Source organism: Lupinus angustifolius, chromosome LG19 (genome assembly GCF_001865875.1).
Source record: "Lupinus angustifolius cultivar Tanjil chromosome LG19, LupAngTanjil_v1.0, whole genome shotgun sequence".
Classification (NCBI taxonomy): domain Eukaryota; kingdom Viridiplantae; phylum Streptophyta; class Magnoliopsida; order Fabales; family Fabaceae; genus Lupinus; species Lupinus angustifolius.
In genome coordinates, this window is record NC_032027.1 from 3,449,821 (window position 1) to 3,465,068 (window position 15,248).

Consider the following 15,248-nt stretch of genomic DNA (forward strand, 5'->3'; position numbering starts at 1 on the left):
CTAAATGAGCCTCTACGGTCTTCCGGCAGCAAGGGGAGGGCCACCCCCAAAAAAGAATGAATGGAGTGCACATGGTTGAGATGGATGGTCGGGCTAACAAAGGAGAGTATGATCCCCAATTTGACAGTCCTGCGTGTAAGGAACTCATAGTTTATACAACAAGTTCGGTGGCCAAAGGATCGTTTGGCCCATTTGTCCAAGCTCCCCTCGGTCACCAAGAATGAACACGTATAGTAGTGGCATATATGTTGCACCGATCCAAGCAACAACACTCCCGAAGTTTTTTCTTTTTCGTGTTTAAAAAATGTAATGTGGATCACACTCGTGGGAGGACAACCCCCTTAAGCGCAACACAAAAAATGTGGTAACGAGATATTGTTCATTTCATGTCTTTATTGCAGTAATATAACCCAACTTCAAATACCCCTCAAGGTGCGGACCATATCCCCCTTCGACGGTTGTCAAATAACTCACCCAGGGTGCAGACCTACTCCCCTTGGTTGGAGGCCAACCTTCAAATACCCCTCAAGGTGCGAACCATGTCCCCTTTTGATGGTTATCAAGTAACTCACCCAGGGTGCACACCTTGCCCCCCTAGCCGGAGGTCCAACTTCAAATACACCTCAAGGTGCAGACCATATCCCCCTTCAACGATAGTCAAATACTCACCTAGGGCTGACCTTGTCCCCTTGCCAGTGGTCCAACTTCAAATACCCCTCAAGGTGCGGACCATGTCCCCTTTCAATGATGATCAAATAACTCACCTAGGGTGCGAACCTTGTCCCCCTACCAGTGGTCCAACTTCAAAAACCCCTCAAGGTGCGGACCATGTCCCTCTTCGACGATGGTCAAATAACTCACTTGAGGCACAGACCTTGTCCCTTTGATGGTGCAGAACATGTCCCCCTATGACGACATATAAATAGTCACATAAGGCGTGGACTTTACTCCCCTTAGTCAGATTCACATTCAGGCCACTCAACTTGGTCGGACTCAGATTTTAACATGGAAAACATCACTACCTCTAAGTTCAGTTATATCTATCACCAGCCCTTCTGGTTAACATTACCTTGTTCAAACTCAAAAACAATTATTTATACTACCTCTATTCCCGATCAAGTTCAACATTATTACTTCACCAAGTTGGGCTTGTCATATTATCTTCGAGGTGTTTATATTCAACTTCTGTGGGTTACCCCTGACCAAGATTACCTTATTTAATATTCAATTACTTTTGGTATTAGTACTTCCAATCAAGTTCGTTCTATTCAACTGTGGGGCTAACCCCTTTTTAAAGCAACAAGTCGCACACGACCGACTCTGACTAGGAGAACACTCATTTTACTAAGTCACGTTGTTATTAAAAGGATTATATCCGACAAACATACCTTTGGTTTCTAATTGTTATTAGAAGTATAAAGGCCGACCAATTTCCCTTCTGTGACCAAATTATTGTAGGCATGTTACTGAAATCATTTCAGGTCAAAGATACCTTACCAACGCTAATTAACATCCCACAATGTGAAAAATAAAAGAAGGCAAACCAAATACGGAACAGATACATTCATTGATAAAGAGGAAGTTACAGAAAATCCTACAACTATTACAAGGCACTTCGACCCCCCTTCATAGGATCGACAACTTCATGACATAATCTTCCTCATTCGATAACAATTCCCCATCTTAGACATACGCATTGATGCTTGTCCAAGATCAATCCTCGCTTATGTACTTCAGACCAACTTGGGAAAAAGCGTTGTCCGATGTAAGGTACGTCGCTTCTACCATCAACTAGAAATGAAATCCTGTTCCGTTGCCAGCCCATCCCACTCCAACCTAAGGGTAGTCACCTCCTTAGTCAGCAGAACAACCTCCTCTTGGGCTTGGTTGCAAGAGTCCTGAGTAGCCTGCCCCTGCTCATCCAACAACTTCAACTTATCATTGAGCTGACGGATCTTGCTTTTGGCCTCCTCAAAATGCGCCATCAGACCGACCATCTCATTTTGGGAACCGACCAACTCCCGTTGGACAGTTAGGACGACTCTGCAGGCTTCCCTATATCGGTGGGTCAGACTAGACAACTCTTGGTTAGCCGCCATTATATGGGCCTCTAACCCATTCAGCTCGGCCGCATGGGCCTCCTTCACCTTCTGTAGCTCAACAAAATGGTGATCCCGTATAGCTGGAAGGGCCTCGCCCCCCAACAGCTCAACTATCATGCCTTCGCCTTCAAGGTACTTGGTGATTGATGTAACCATGATTGAAGTTGCCCGAACCTACCTCATCATGTCCCGGACAGATGATGCATTGAAGACGACCTTCACCTCGTCTGTCACCAGATTGATCTTGGCCGCTTACGGAACCCGACCCTCCACAGTTGGAGCTTTCCCTTTCCCCATAGTGTGATGAATGGCTCGAGGAGGGATGATAAGACTGGGTTTTACAGGTGCCTCAAACTTGGGTAGAGGTTCCATCACAAAAACGACCGTCACTGGTACCGCAGGAACAACCAGAGCCGTTTGGACCAGCCCACTTCGGTCAGTCGAAAGAGGAGGATGAGGTGGAAGATATGTTCATCGGCTAGTCAGAGGAGGTGAAATCCCACTGAATTGACTAAAAGCGGGAAGGGGCAAGCCTGTTCGAGCTTGTTTTCCCGACCCCAATTGTTGGATGATCTGGCTCAGCAGTCGATTCTACTCTAGGAGATCGGCTATAACAACTGCAGAAAAAGAGACAGGTGAATATGCAACCAAAAATGTACAAGTTACAAATACATGACTTAATACCTACCAATTAAACGTTCAAAAGTTTGGTCACCCTTGGAAAAGTCGGAACAAGATAGCACGAAGTTGTGTTCAACCCACCACAATATTATATAGGAAACCTCAATCTCTGGGCCTTCGAGACTTTCAAAGGCGTAACTGAACTTCTTGGCTGACGTCTGATGGAGGCTACCGTTCTAGGAGAACTGGAAACGATGCTTGCCCCGAGAGCCATAAGCCCATTCATGGCTTGCTCCCTAGATCTCGACCCAGTAAAACCACGCCTTCCAATTTTTGGAAGTATAATTAAAAGGGTGGAACAAGGCATGCTTGTTCTTAGACTGAAGACAAGTCCACCCACGATGACCGACTTTCTCTTCATCCGGATTGGTGTTATGGGTAACTCGGAACATCCAGACAAACAAGCGAACCGTGTAAGAGAACTTCATCACATTGCAATAAAGTCTGAACACTCGGGTAAATCCCCAAGCGTTCAGATGTAGTTGAGAAGGAGTGACCCTAGATGGTTTAGACGTCCACATACCACCCATCCAAAGGTATTTTGAGCCCGATCTTCTGGGTATAGTATTCGTACACATAGAAGCTGTACTTGCCCCCTAATCCATATAGAGGTCATGTCAAACACGTTCTTTAGAAGTGGGAGCATTCAATTAGGTGCAATTCGATGGACGTGCCAATATAGAAACCTTGGGCGTCAAATCCTCCAGGAAGTAGCTTGCGGTGCCCAACACTTCCAAATCAACCCACCAGTAGCGGGAGTCGAGGTCGTCTAAGCCCCGAGGGATTGGAAACCTATCTACCATTCGACATCAACAACCTTTTACTAGAAGAAGCGCCAGATATCGAACTGGATTCCCTTTCCACGATCGGGAGTATTCATATCACTTGCCCCTCTCCGGGCGCGTTGATCCTTATAACAGGATGACCGCGAGAAAAATTGGGTAGAGGTCCAGGCAAAACCTCCACCTCATCTAGACTAGACTTTAGGTCGGTAATGAGGACCATGATTACAAAAGAAAAAAAGGAAAAGAAGTTACATAGAAAGAAGTTTGAAAAGAGTTGAATTGTGATAAGAAGACGAGGTTGATCGGCAACAAAGTAGGCTCTGTAGTAGAGAATTCAGAATGCAAAGTGAAGAAAACGAAGGATAATCCTCCTTATTTATAGACCAAATGAAGAGGATTCAAGTGTTGATTCTAATTAGGTGCTTTATTATCAATTTTATTATTGTGAAAGCATTATTGTTATTAATCATCGATTGAATACTCTAACTGCTAAAATTACATTGCAGGTGCTCATATTGTTGTTGTTGATATTTTGTTGTCTTGTTATTGTTGATGTCTTGTTGTTGTCATTTTTTGCTTTTGTTATTATTGTTTTACTATTTCTTACTATTTTATGATCTTCTTTACTTATACTATTGTTGTGCACATTTTAATATTGTTTTAATGTTGTTGAACACTATTTGTATTTTTGCTTTATGCTTAATATTTAGTTATTTTTATGAATTTTGAATGTAAGTATAATTTTAATATTTTATAAAAAAAATGGAGTCGAAACCACATATAATATTTGGATCGGACATCTTAATATAAACAGAGTAGACTGGATTAGACTGCATGTTAATTATATGTTTGGGTTTGATCATTTTTTACCTAAAAAGTGATGCAAATGGACTATGAACACCCCTACTTAGAACTCATCACTTGTCATCATTATATTCTTCTTACTTCGCGCATCTCATTTATTGATCCTAGACATTACTCATTCAGTCTTACTGACTTATCGTTGAAGCATCTTTTTAGATATCTCCGTCGTCATGTTGAAGTCTACTTTCATCCAGAATCAGAAGACCTCTTACTCAGACATCCAGTCCGATCACATCATTCCTACACAAAAGTACATTTTCCCAATTACTAAATATTATATTATGTGCCATCAGCTTGGATATATATTTAGTATTTTATATATATATTATATATATATATATGCGTGTATATATATGTGGTGTGTTTCAAAAATCTCTCACCATCTAATGCCGTTCTATAAAGATGCACGGGATACCATAAATATAAATAACAAAATACGATAAAAACTATTCGAATAAAATTATATTCAATATATGTGTTTAAAAACTAACTTTAATAATATAATTAGATAGTATTATAGCATTTAATATATATGTAAATTCTATTTTATTATTATATTGATATATATTGGTAGCAATAGTTTCTTACACTCTCATTGTATCATCTAACATTTATATTTAATCAATTATTATTAATTCTTAAATAAAAGTAAATAGACCAATAATATAATATATATTATTTGTCTATAAGTCTTTATTGACATTAAATAAATATCACACTATAACCTTATGAGAAAAGAGATGAGAGCATAAAGATATTTTACATTATCACTAAATCATCTATTATTCATGTTTAATCATAATTGACTATTAAATGAAAATAATACAAAAGAATGATGAATAATGTACAAAATCTATATAAATTTAAATTTTTTATAATGAAGTACATATATCATTATTTTGATCTAAAAAAATCATAGAAATCCTCGAGTCAATTTGATCCCAAGAGAGAGAAAATTTCACCAAAGTGTAGAGTTGGAAATGAGCCGAACTAAAGCTCAAATCGATAAGAATTTACTCAACTCAAAACTCGACTTGAGTTCACTGGAGTTAACTTTTTAGCTCGAGCTTAACTCGATTAAAATTCACGAACTATTCGGCTCAGTTTGAATTGGTTCATTTGGACAACCTAAATAAATAAATAATTTAAAAAAAATATTGCACAAGATTATAAATATATAACTTTATTTATATATAATAACAATAAAGATAAAAAATAATAATCCATGAGTCATAATATAATAACAATAAATATAAAATATTAGTGTATATATATATATTGACTTGCTTAACTCGAGTACGCTACGAGTTATTTTTTAGCTCCAGTTCAACTCGGTTAAAGTTCATGAACTATTTAACTTAGTTGATTTGAACATTCCAAATAATTAATTCATTTTTAAAAAAATATCGCATAAAATTATAAATATATAACTTTATTTTTATATATATATATATTAACAATAAACATAAAAAATAATAGAACGGTAAAAAATAAACAATAAACAAAAACATTACTTATAAACCTAATAAATCAAACTATATTTAGCTTTTAAGTTTGACTTACTTATTTAATGAGTAAAATTCAATTTATTTAGTTGATGAACTAAACTTGTCAAATTAAATAACAAATTAGATTTTAAATTAAGATTGAGTTGGTTTGATTCATTGGTAGTAATAACGGATCCTAGCCCACGTCGTCATCCTGTTCTTTCCCAGTAAACCCTTAAACCCTAGAGCTAGCCGTTTCTGATTTTCTTCTTCTCGTTACATAGAAGAACAAACCAAAACCACTCATCACAATTCGCATTCACTGTTGTTACTTTTCTTCAATGGCTCCTACAGTGAAGAAGAAACTTTCCAAGCCACAAAAACCCACAACGAAGAAGAACATAAAAAAGAGTAAAACCATAATTCCCAAACATGATTCTACCTCTGAATCCGAACAAGAAGACGTGCTTCTAAAAAACGAACAAGAAGTCGTAGATAATGGTTCTGATTCTGATTCGGAGTTTTCTTCTGATGGGGATGATCCCTTAGTCGACGATTTCCTCCAAGGAAGCGATGATGAAGAAGGTATGTGTCGTGTGTTAGAATTTTCGCGTTGAAGTGTTTTTTGTGTTTTTCATGATTATGATGTTTTTATGCTTTGTAGAGAAAGCGTCGGGTTTGGATTCCAGTTCGGGTTTGGATTCTGATTCGGATGATGAGGATATTGAAACGAAGTCGAGAGCTATTGATGAAGAAAGGGAGAGAGAAAAAGAAGATGCAGATGCTGAAATGCAGCTCAATATCAAAGAAGAATCTGATGAGTTTAGATTACCAACTGCGGAGGTGTTTTTTTATTTTGAATTCTGAATTTGAATTTTTTATTTTGACTCTTTGGGCATGTTTGTATAAGCATTTCTCACAAAAAAAATGATTGTGTTTAGTGTTGACTACGTTGCTAAATTGTAGGTTTCAGCTTTTACTAAAAGTAGAAGCTTTAAAATTGCTGAAATGCGCTTTTATGAGATACTATTATGTTTTTCATTTTCTGAAGAGTGCTCCTGCAAATGCACAGAGAGTATGTAAAAGTGCATTTTCTTATGAATTGAAGCCTTATTGCAAAACAACTTTAGTTTTATCCAAAAGGAATGATCTAAATTGCGGACTGCATCACATGATGCGGCCGTAGTATTGCTGTTGCGGTGACTGCCGCAATCGCATCACACCGCAATTGCAGTGTGATTCCGAATCACAATGATGCGGCCACATGTGCCGCAACACAACCGCATTTGGACCGCATCAGGACAATGTTATTAAAAAGCCGCCACGGCAGATGGCCGTTGCCTTTTCTAACCAATTGCCATTAGCTATTTCAAAAAATCCGCTATATGGTTGTGTCCGCCATTTACACGAAAGTGGCGCCATGGCAGTATGGCAGTGGAAGCGCCATGGCGGAAAAGGCAGAATTCAATGTAAATGGGCTTTTCTAGGTAGGTTTGTTGAAATTCGGGCCGGCTTGGGTTTTTAGGCCAAATTCTTGGTTCAACCCTACATCCTTTCTGTTATCAGAAAAACTCTTCCCCTCTCTGTCATCTCTGTAGTCTACGACCAGCTTCTGCCGTCGCTGTTGTCACTGGCTGCCGTCAACTCCCTATTGTTGTGTGCCGTCTCTTCGTTTCCATTTTATTTATTTTTATTAAGTGCATTTTCTTATGAATTGAGTTATATTTTTTAATTATTTTTTTGTCAAATGATGATGTCCACTATTTGGCCGCAATGCCACTCACAACGCTATGATGGCAGAATTTTGGCAACCGCTATGGGCCGCCATTCGCCATGGACAACACTGATCAGACAACATTGTACTGCATTAGATTCAAAAATATTTTTTTCAATCACAAAATAAATTCATACCGCAACGACCACAATCCCAGTAACCACAACCGTTACCGCAATCGCGATCACAACCGCAATTTAAAACAACTATACCACCAAAATCACTTTTTTTTGGAATAATATAGTGAATTTTTAAAAGTTTAAATTATTGAGTTCTGTTATGCTTGCATCTTTACATTGGTTGTTAGGTGTTTGCTAAAAGTGGTCACTTTTTTTCCTCTTTAGGAACTCGAGGAAGAAGCTCTACGACCTCCTGATATTGCTAACCTCAAAAGGAGAATTGAAGAGAGTAAGTTTAATTACTGTTCTAGATATGTTCATGCACCATCTTCAGAATATTTTATTAGTTGTCGTAATTGGTTTAAATGTGTTTGATTTTCTAGTTGTTCGTGTTCTTTCAAATTTTAAGACCTTGAGGCAAGACGGGTCATCAAGGAAGGAGTACATTGAACAGCTTAAGAAAGATATATGTTCCTACTATGGCTACAATGAGTTTCTAATCGGTGCTTTAGAGGAGGTTGAAAACTAACCTTATTTCTTTGGTGTCTTTCTTTTGAACTCTACTTTCTATCCATTTTCTCTTCCATTGTTACTTATACCAAAGTTGCTGGAAGAAGAAACTGAGTAATGCCTCATTCACATGATTCTGTGTTTTGTTTTAGATGTTTCCAGTTGTTGAACTGATACAACTGATTGAAGCATTTGAAAAGCCTCGGCCTATGTGTCTGAGGACTAACACTTTGAAGGTAACATGTCCTTTTCTGTTCATTCTGGGGGTTGATATGATAATATGAACCTATCGACGTTTGATATTGAGTTTGTATATTTGTTTTATTTTTGGTATACAATCAGACTCGCAGAAGGGATTTGGCAGATGTTTTGATAAATAGAGGAGTAAATCTAGATCCTTTAAGCAAATGGTCAAAAGTAAGGTTTCATGTCTTAGTTTTTCTTTTATCTTGTTATTTTTATGAATACAAGTAACATTCTAATTTGTTACAGGTTGGACTTGTTGTGTATGATTCTCAAGTACCAATTGGTGCCACTCCCGAGTATATGGCTGGTTTCTACATGGTAGGTGGTTTTCTACTACTGTTATTATGGTTTATCACCACATTTCATTTATTATTATATGATGCACTCAGTACCACTTCTGTAACTATTTGCAGCTTCAAGGTGCGAGTTCTTTTCTACCTGTGATGGCATTGGCTCCACAAGAGAAGGAACGAGTTTTAGATATGGCGTAAGTAATTATTTACCGTTCACAATCTCATCGATCTGCGTTTTGTATGCAAATGTTGGATAACTTGTCCAGTTCCCAATATCATTTGAATCAACCTTGTCATTTCTCATGTTGCTCTTAGGCCTTAGCTTATGGTATCTATTGGCAACTTACTATTCCTTCTTAAAATTTACGAATGCTAAATTTGTTATGAATTCTCAAATGGCCAAAAGGAAAGGAAATCGTTAATTGCTAAAAGTTTCAAATCATTAGCATACCTATGTAGGAGGGTGAGCCTTAGCGCAACACTAAGGTTGTTGCTTAGTGACCAAGAGAGCAAGAGGTTACGAGTTCAAATCCTTGAAACAACCTATCCACCTACGAAAGATAAGGTTGCCTATATCTTCCCTCCCCATACTCTATTAGGTGAGAGCTTCAACATTTGGGCCGCCCTTTTATTAGCATACCTTAGTAACGTTAGTACAAACTTGTGCTTAAGACAACTTTCAATAATTTTAACTGTTGTGGATAATTGTCCATCATTAAACGACATGCAATTTGTGCTTGGGAGTTCTTCTAACAAATATTATGATGGAGTGGAAAGGAACCTTTCCTCTCCAAATTGGGATGAAAGTTGGAACCTATGGAATGTGAACATTTAGATTGTTGGACCCATGTACAACTGGGTAGCCTTTAACCACCAGGGAGTTTCATTGTAAGTGGGACATGAGAAGAGTGGATAGCCACAAGTGAGACACCACAACTTGAATCAAAACCTTAAGCAATGGTTCCATGTGCCTTTTCCACTTATAAGCTTTTTCACTCATCTCTTCATATCTAATGTGAGACTTCACCCTTGAATATACCTAACAACCTCTCCCTCAAGTGTAGTTACCTAACACTTACCAGTCTGCCCCCGTTAAGTCCATCTTGTCCCAGCTGAACTATCGATTTTGATATCACTTACTGGGATCGTCTGCAGTCGGGAAGCCTCCAACCATCAGAGAGTTCCATTGTTACTGGGGCATGGGAAGATTGGAGAGCCACAAGTGAGACACCATGTCTTGAACCAAAACCTTAAGGAAATGGTTCCATGAGCCTTTCCCACTTACTCTTCTACTTATCCCCTCATATCCAATATGAGACTTAATACTTGAATATACCCAATGATGTGAAACCTCCAGGGTGGTTTGACTTTCCTTAGCGACCATTCTTGCTTGAACTTGATTTGGCTCGCGGAATTATGACTTAGATGTCAAATCCACGTTTTTAGGGTATGAAGTATGTGCTTAGGCCGAATGTATTTAGGGAAATGTGTTTGGCCACAGGTTGGGATTATATGGCTCGATTATGTGGCCTAGGTATAGAGCTAAGTGTATGGCTAGGTGTATGGGTCTATATGGGTCACAGTTTGGGTTAGGGGTTTTGGTCTTGACTTGGTGTTTATATATGTGGTTCGATCTTGGCTTGTGTATAACTTGGTCACGGGTTGGTTAGGCCTTGGGGTGGTTGGACGTGTGTTGGGGCCAAGTGTATGGTCAAGGTGTGTGGCTAAGTGTATGGTCAAAGTGTATGGCCAAGTGTATGGTCACGATTTGTGTGGTTTTAGGGGAAATGGATAAGATATGAAAGGTTGAAGGCGCCACAAGCTAAGTTGCTTGATAAGTCTAGGATATTCACCACAAGGAAGGATCCTTGATAAGAATTAACGGTTTAGACGCCACACCAAGGTTGGTGACAAGTCTATGAACGCCACAAACACTTGTGTTTGATAAGTTCTAGGGTAAGGAGCTTGACTCACTCAAGGAAAATAAATTCCAAATTTAAACTCTAAAATCAACTTGCTTTATTCATCAAATAACTCAAATATAATTAGGTTTGTGGCTGGCCAGAAAGGGCCCCACGAAAAATACAAAATTTGAATGTTTAAAAACTATCATGTAAATCCTAAAGGGTAGTAGAATCTCCACGGCTTGATCCTTGCATGAAGCATATGGATTGAGTTGTTTTTGGCCAACTTGAATTGTGCACATGGCTTGGCCCTTGATTTAAGGGAATTCGGATTTGACTTGGCCATTTAAATTTGAATGAGCATGTGAAGTGGTTTGGCCGAGATTTGCTATGAATTTGACCATGTCAAAAGATGTGCGACTGCACTTCCACATTGGATTTGAAGTCCTTGATTTAAGGTGGCCAAATTTGATGAGGAATTCTTTTGATCTCCATAATATCTCCTCGCCAAATTTGGTGGGGGAGAGTTTGATCTTCTCCTTATCTTCATGCTAGCCAAATTCTTCATGCTAGTTTGGGAAGATTTGACCATGCCATCTATTTTGAATTTCACCAACATGCCATCTTGAAACAAATTTGACCATGCTAGCCAAATTTGATTTTCCATGCACATGATCTCCACAGCTTCCACAAGGTAACCCTAGGTGGGTTTTGGATTTGATTTCAAATAATTTGAATTAAATCTTCCAAGCCAAGTTTGATCCATACGGTCAGCCTTCGCCAGTTCTGGCCTAGGCCCATGCCTTGCTGTCTGCCCTGGCACATGCCTAGCTCCTCATTCCCACGGTCAGCCTTGGCCAGTTCTGGCCTTGGCCTAGCTGCCTGCCCTGCTCAGTCAGGCCTTGCACATGCCCACGCCCAGCCAGGCTGGTGCATCTGCTCCAGTGCCTAATTCTTGGCTTGGTCAACTTCCATGCCTAGCCATCCTTTCATGCCTAGGTCATCTACTTAGCCACTAATAGACCATTTTACATGAGATTAAATATTTTAACCCCCAACCCTAATTACATGAATTTTTTTGAAAAATAATAAAAATACTTAAAAAAGAAATAAACCTAAACTACCCATGAGAAATAAATCTCAATTATTAAAAACAAAGTAAATTAAAAATTTAAGGACATAAATGCCCTCCATGATCATGGTCTCTATGTGGTTCTCCAGGGTGAATGGTGTCCTTGGAGGATTTGGCCCTTACCCTAGTTCTAGGGCTCCCTAGGTCTTGAGTGACCCTTGAATCAAGGGGTGCCCCTAACTAGTTTACATCACCCAATATATACAATGGGAAGAGGAATCTCCTTCCATTCCACCCTTTCCATTATGTTATTTTCATTCCATTCCATCCTACTTCAAATATGTCATAATTGGGTTAAAATACACAATAAACATGGCTATTAAAATTATAATAATGAGGTAAAAAAGCAATGAGAAGCTCACTACTATTACTACCCATATAGCTGATTTCAAATAACTGAACACACAATCTGGTGCAATTTTGTATTTTTGTTAAATTGAATTGAGCCATTTTATTTTCTTCGAAGAGCAATCAAGCCATTTCAGTATGGTTTTTTGGGTTGAACTGGACCCATCAAAGTACCGGCTCCTGGTTATCCCAGTTGACCAGCCAGTCTGGATTTAAAAACACTTCAAATAATTCTTTAAGCTTTATAACTAACAGCTGTTATTTCCCTAGTGAGGGCACTTTACATCTTGAGGCTCAGAAGATATTATTATCTTCGAGATTTTTTATATAAGCACATCATGCTTTGAGTAGCAATGCAGAACATGGTTCTTTTCTTGCTATATCTCTTGATGGTTATGAAGACATATTATGCTTTTATGCAGGGCTGCACCTGGTGGCAAAACAACATATGTTGCTGCCCTTATGAAGAATACTGGTAAAACAACATACATTTTATGCTTTCCTGTGTGTTTTAAACCTTATATACTCATGTCTCTGCACGACACTGCTTCATATGTATCTAACCATTAACACAAAATGGGCTTATACTCAATTATTTCTTGATTTCTTCCATGATTCTTTGAAAGGGAGATTGTAATTATGTTATTTATTTTCAACATTATGAAATCAGCATGCTGTTTTCTGTATGCATTACATCTGCAATAAGTTTAACAAAAAATAGTGCTTTTTTTATGAAGTGTTTCTTTGGTTAGTCTATCATTGATTTGCCCATCTCTTTATTTCAATGTATATTAGTGCTGTCTTTCGACCATATTGTAGCTAGTTAGCATGATTGAATATTTTAAAGACAAAAAATGCTTAGGAAAACATCGGTGAACATACGTCTTCCAGTTTGTCCCAGCAAAGGGCTTCACTGGGATGGGATTTTGGCTGGCATCCCAGTTCACCAGCTCGGCTCTCTTGGGCGTCTTTCTATGCCGCTATCCCAGTTTGATGGCGGGATCCCACTGGGACAAGGATAACAGGGTGAAGTCCATGTTTTTCCATCATTTTAAAACTGCTTTCTCCTATGTTTTTGGATCCATCTGTCTCATCACCTCTACCCTGACCCTAATTTGAACATACGGCTCTTTGGTGAGCTAGCTTTCTTGCCATTTGACCAAAATACTGCTCTCATCATTCTCAGCTTTCAGCTTTCATAACATTCTTTCATGCCACGTTCAGCCTCAGACTTATCCTAGCTACCACAATCTCATTTATATTGTTAAAGGACGAGTTTTTTTGAGTTAAAAGGCATTTGTGTTATATAATTAATTGTGTATTTTCTATTTTGAGCATTTATATGTGTATAGTACATTTGCATATTTAAATTTCCTGCAATGTACAAATTGCAATTGTACATTGCAAATAGCGGCCGACCCCATAAACATATAGTTGGCTAGCTACTAGAACTAAGAAAACATATGGAAGTAATTTATAGCCTACACATACAAATCCACAAAAATACTAAAATACACTAAATTAAAGATATACCAGAATAAGCATTTATAACATATAACCAAAATAAGTCTAAGTCTTTAAGGCTTTAATATATGTGTATTATAAATCAAGCTCTAAGGCTTCAAAACATAAAGATTAAGCCTCTAAGGGGGAGGTTGAGGAGTTCCAGAGTCTATTCAGTAGTGGGTGTAGCAGTGAGAGCTTTAAATTAGAGAAAGAAGTGGGCATGTGCAGCAGGGGGAGTATTGCAACAAGTGTAATTCTGCAGCAGAGAGGAGTAATGAAACATGAGTGGAAGTGGAAGTGGAAGAGTTTTAAATGAGGGAAAGAGTTTTCAGTTTTCACGTGCTTATACGTCACATGTTTTAAACGAGTGAAAAAAGTGCAAGTTTTTTTTGTATAAAATAACCTAGAAAAATTAATACCAGCAATTAAAATTAAGGGCAAAAAAGACATTTCTCATTTAAAAATTAGTTTTTCACTTACTGTCAACCTGTGGTGAGTTGTGGAGTGCGAAATAAAGCGCTAACTGGAGGGCGACTCGACCTGCAACAGCCGCGACGGCGAGCCGCAGCGCTATCAGCTGTTTCGTTGTGGGGACTAGGGAGGGACCTGTAACCTCTGCGGCACTGCTATCGTGTGCGATTGACTACTTAGATTTAGAGTCGTCTGCTCTGCTCCACTATCTGCTTTATTCTGAACTTTGAACTTTGCTCTTTAGACTTTATTTGAACTAGTTAAGTTGTTTTTGCTGCATGAGAAACTGTGCTATAACTTAAAACACTAATTTTAGGGGAACCTTTTGCCAACACTGAACTTTCCCTATCAAGTTATGATACTAGACAAACATAATGATGTGAAATTCTTTGAACTGATACCTTTCCTTCTTTTTTGGGGTTTGGTATAGCTGGTATGTTGGGTTTACAATCTTAATCATTGAACAAATTGTCCCGGCTTTGGTATATCTTGATATTCTTTAGTTTTTTATTTCTAAATTCTTGCTTCCAGTCATAATATTTTTTATGGCAGGTATAATTTTTGCAAATGAACTTAAGGTATCACGACTGAAGTCACTGACTGCAAATTTGCATCGTATGGGTGTATCAAATACTGTCGTCTGTAATTATGATGCAAAGGAGGTTGATATCTTCCCCCTCATTAAATTTGTTTACTACAGTCTACATAAAAGTTTTAATGTGTCTTGTTGTCATTCTGTTTAGTTTTGTATTTGACTATCCATCTAGCTACCCTGGTGTCCTGCATGATTTGTATGCTTTGCTGAATTGTTTGATGAATTATACTTCTGGGATTGGGAGATTGGATTGTTTTAAGAAAGAGTGCTACCAGGAATGCTTGAGCTGTAAATAGAGAATAAACCTTTATTTTAATCATTGTATTAACTATTAATAGTAATAATGGCCATATTGAAAATTTACAAACCTTCAGTGATTATAAGAGGCGAGCGGAATTTGTGATTGTGTAGACTGAAGTGAACCCAAGAAA

The 15,248-nt window shown here is 38.2% G+C and overlaps 1 protein-coding gene across 1 annotated transcript in view; it reads left to right on the forward strand.

Moving 5' to 3' along the window:
* The window catches only part of LOC109334786 (probable 28S rRNA (cytosine-C(5))-methyltransferase), a 12,107-nt gene continuing 2,974 nt past the window's right edge, over positions 6,116 to 15,248 (forward strand). The window contains exons 1-10 of the mRNA XM_019570732.1: positions 6,116 to 6,504; positions 6,584 to 6,762; positions 8,038 to 8,101; positions 8,196 to 8,329; positions 8,475 to 8,558; positions 8,665 to 8,739; positions 8,815 to 8,886; positions 8,982 to 9,055; positions 12,668 to 12,720; positions 14,775 to 14,884. Coding sequence (XP_019426277.1) covers positions 6,261 to 6,504; positions 6,584 to 6,762; positions 8,038 to 8,101; positions 8,196 to 8,329; positions 8,475 to 8,558; positions 8,665 to 8,739; positions 8,815 to 8,886; positions 8,982 to 9,055; positions 12,668 to 12,720; positions 14,775 to 14,884 — 1,089 coding nt within the window. The 5' untranslated portion in view covers positions 6,116 to 6,260. The remainder of the gene's footprint in view (positions 6,505 to 6,583; positions 6,763 to 8,037; positions 8,102 to 8,195; positions 8,330 to 8,474; positions 8,559 to 8,664; positions 8,740 to 8,814; positions 8,887 to 8,981; positions 9,056 to 12,667; positions 12,721 to 14,774; positions 14,885 to 15,248) is intronic.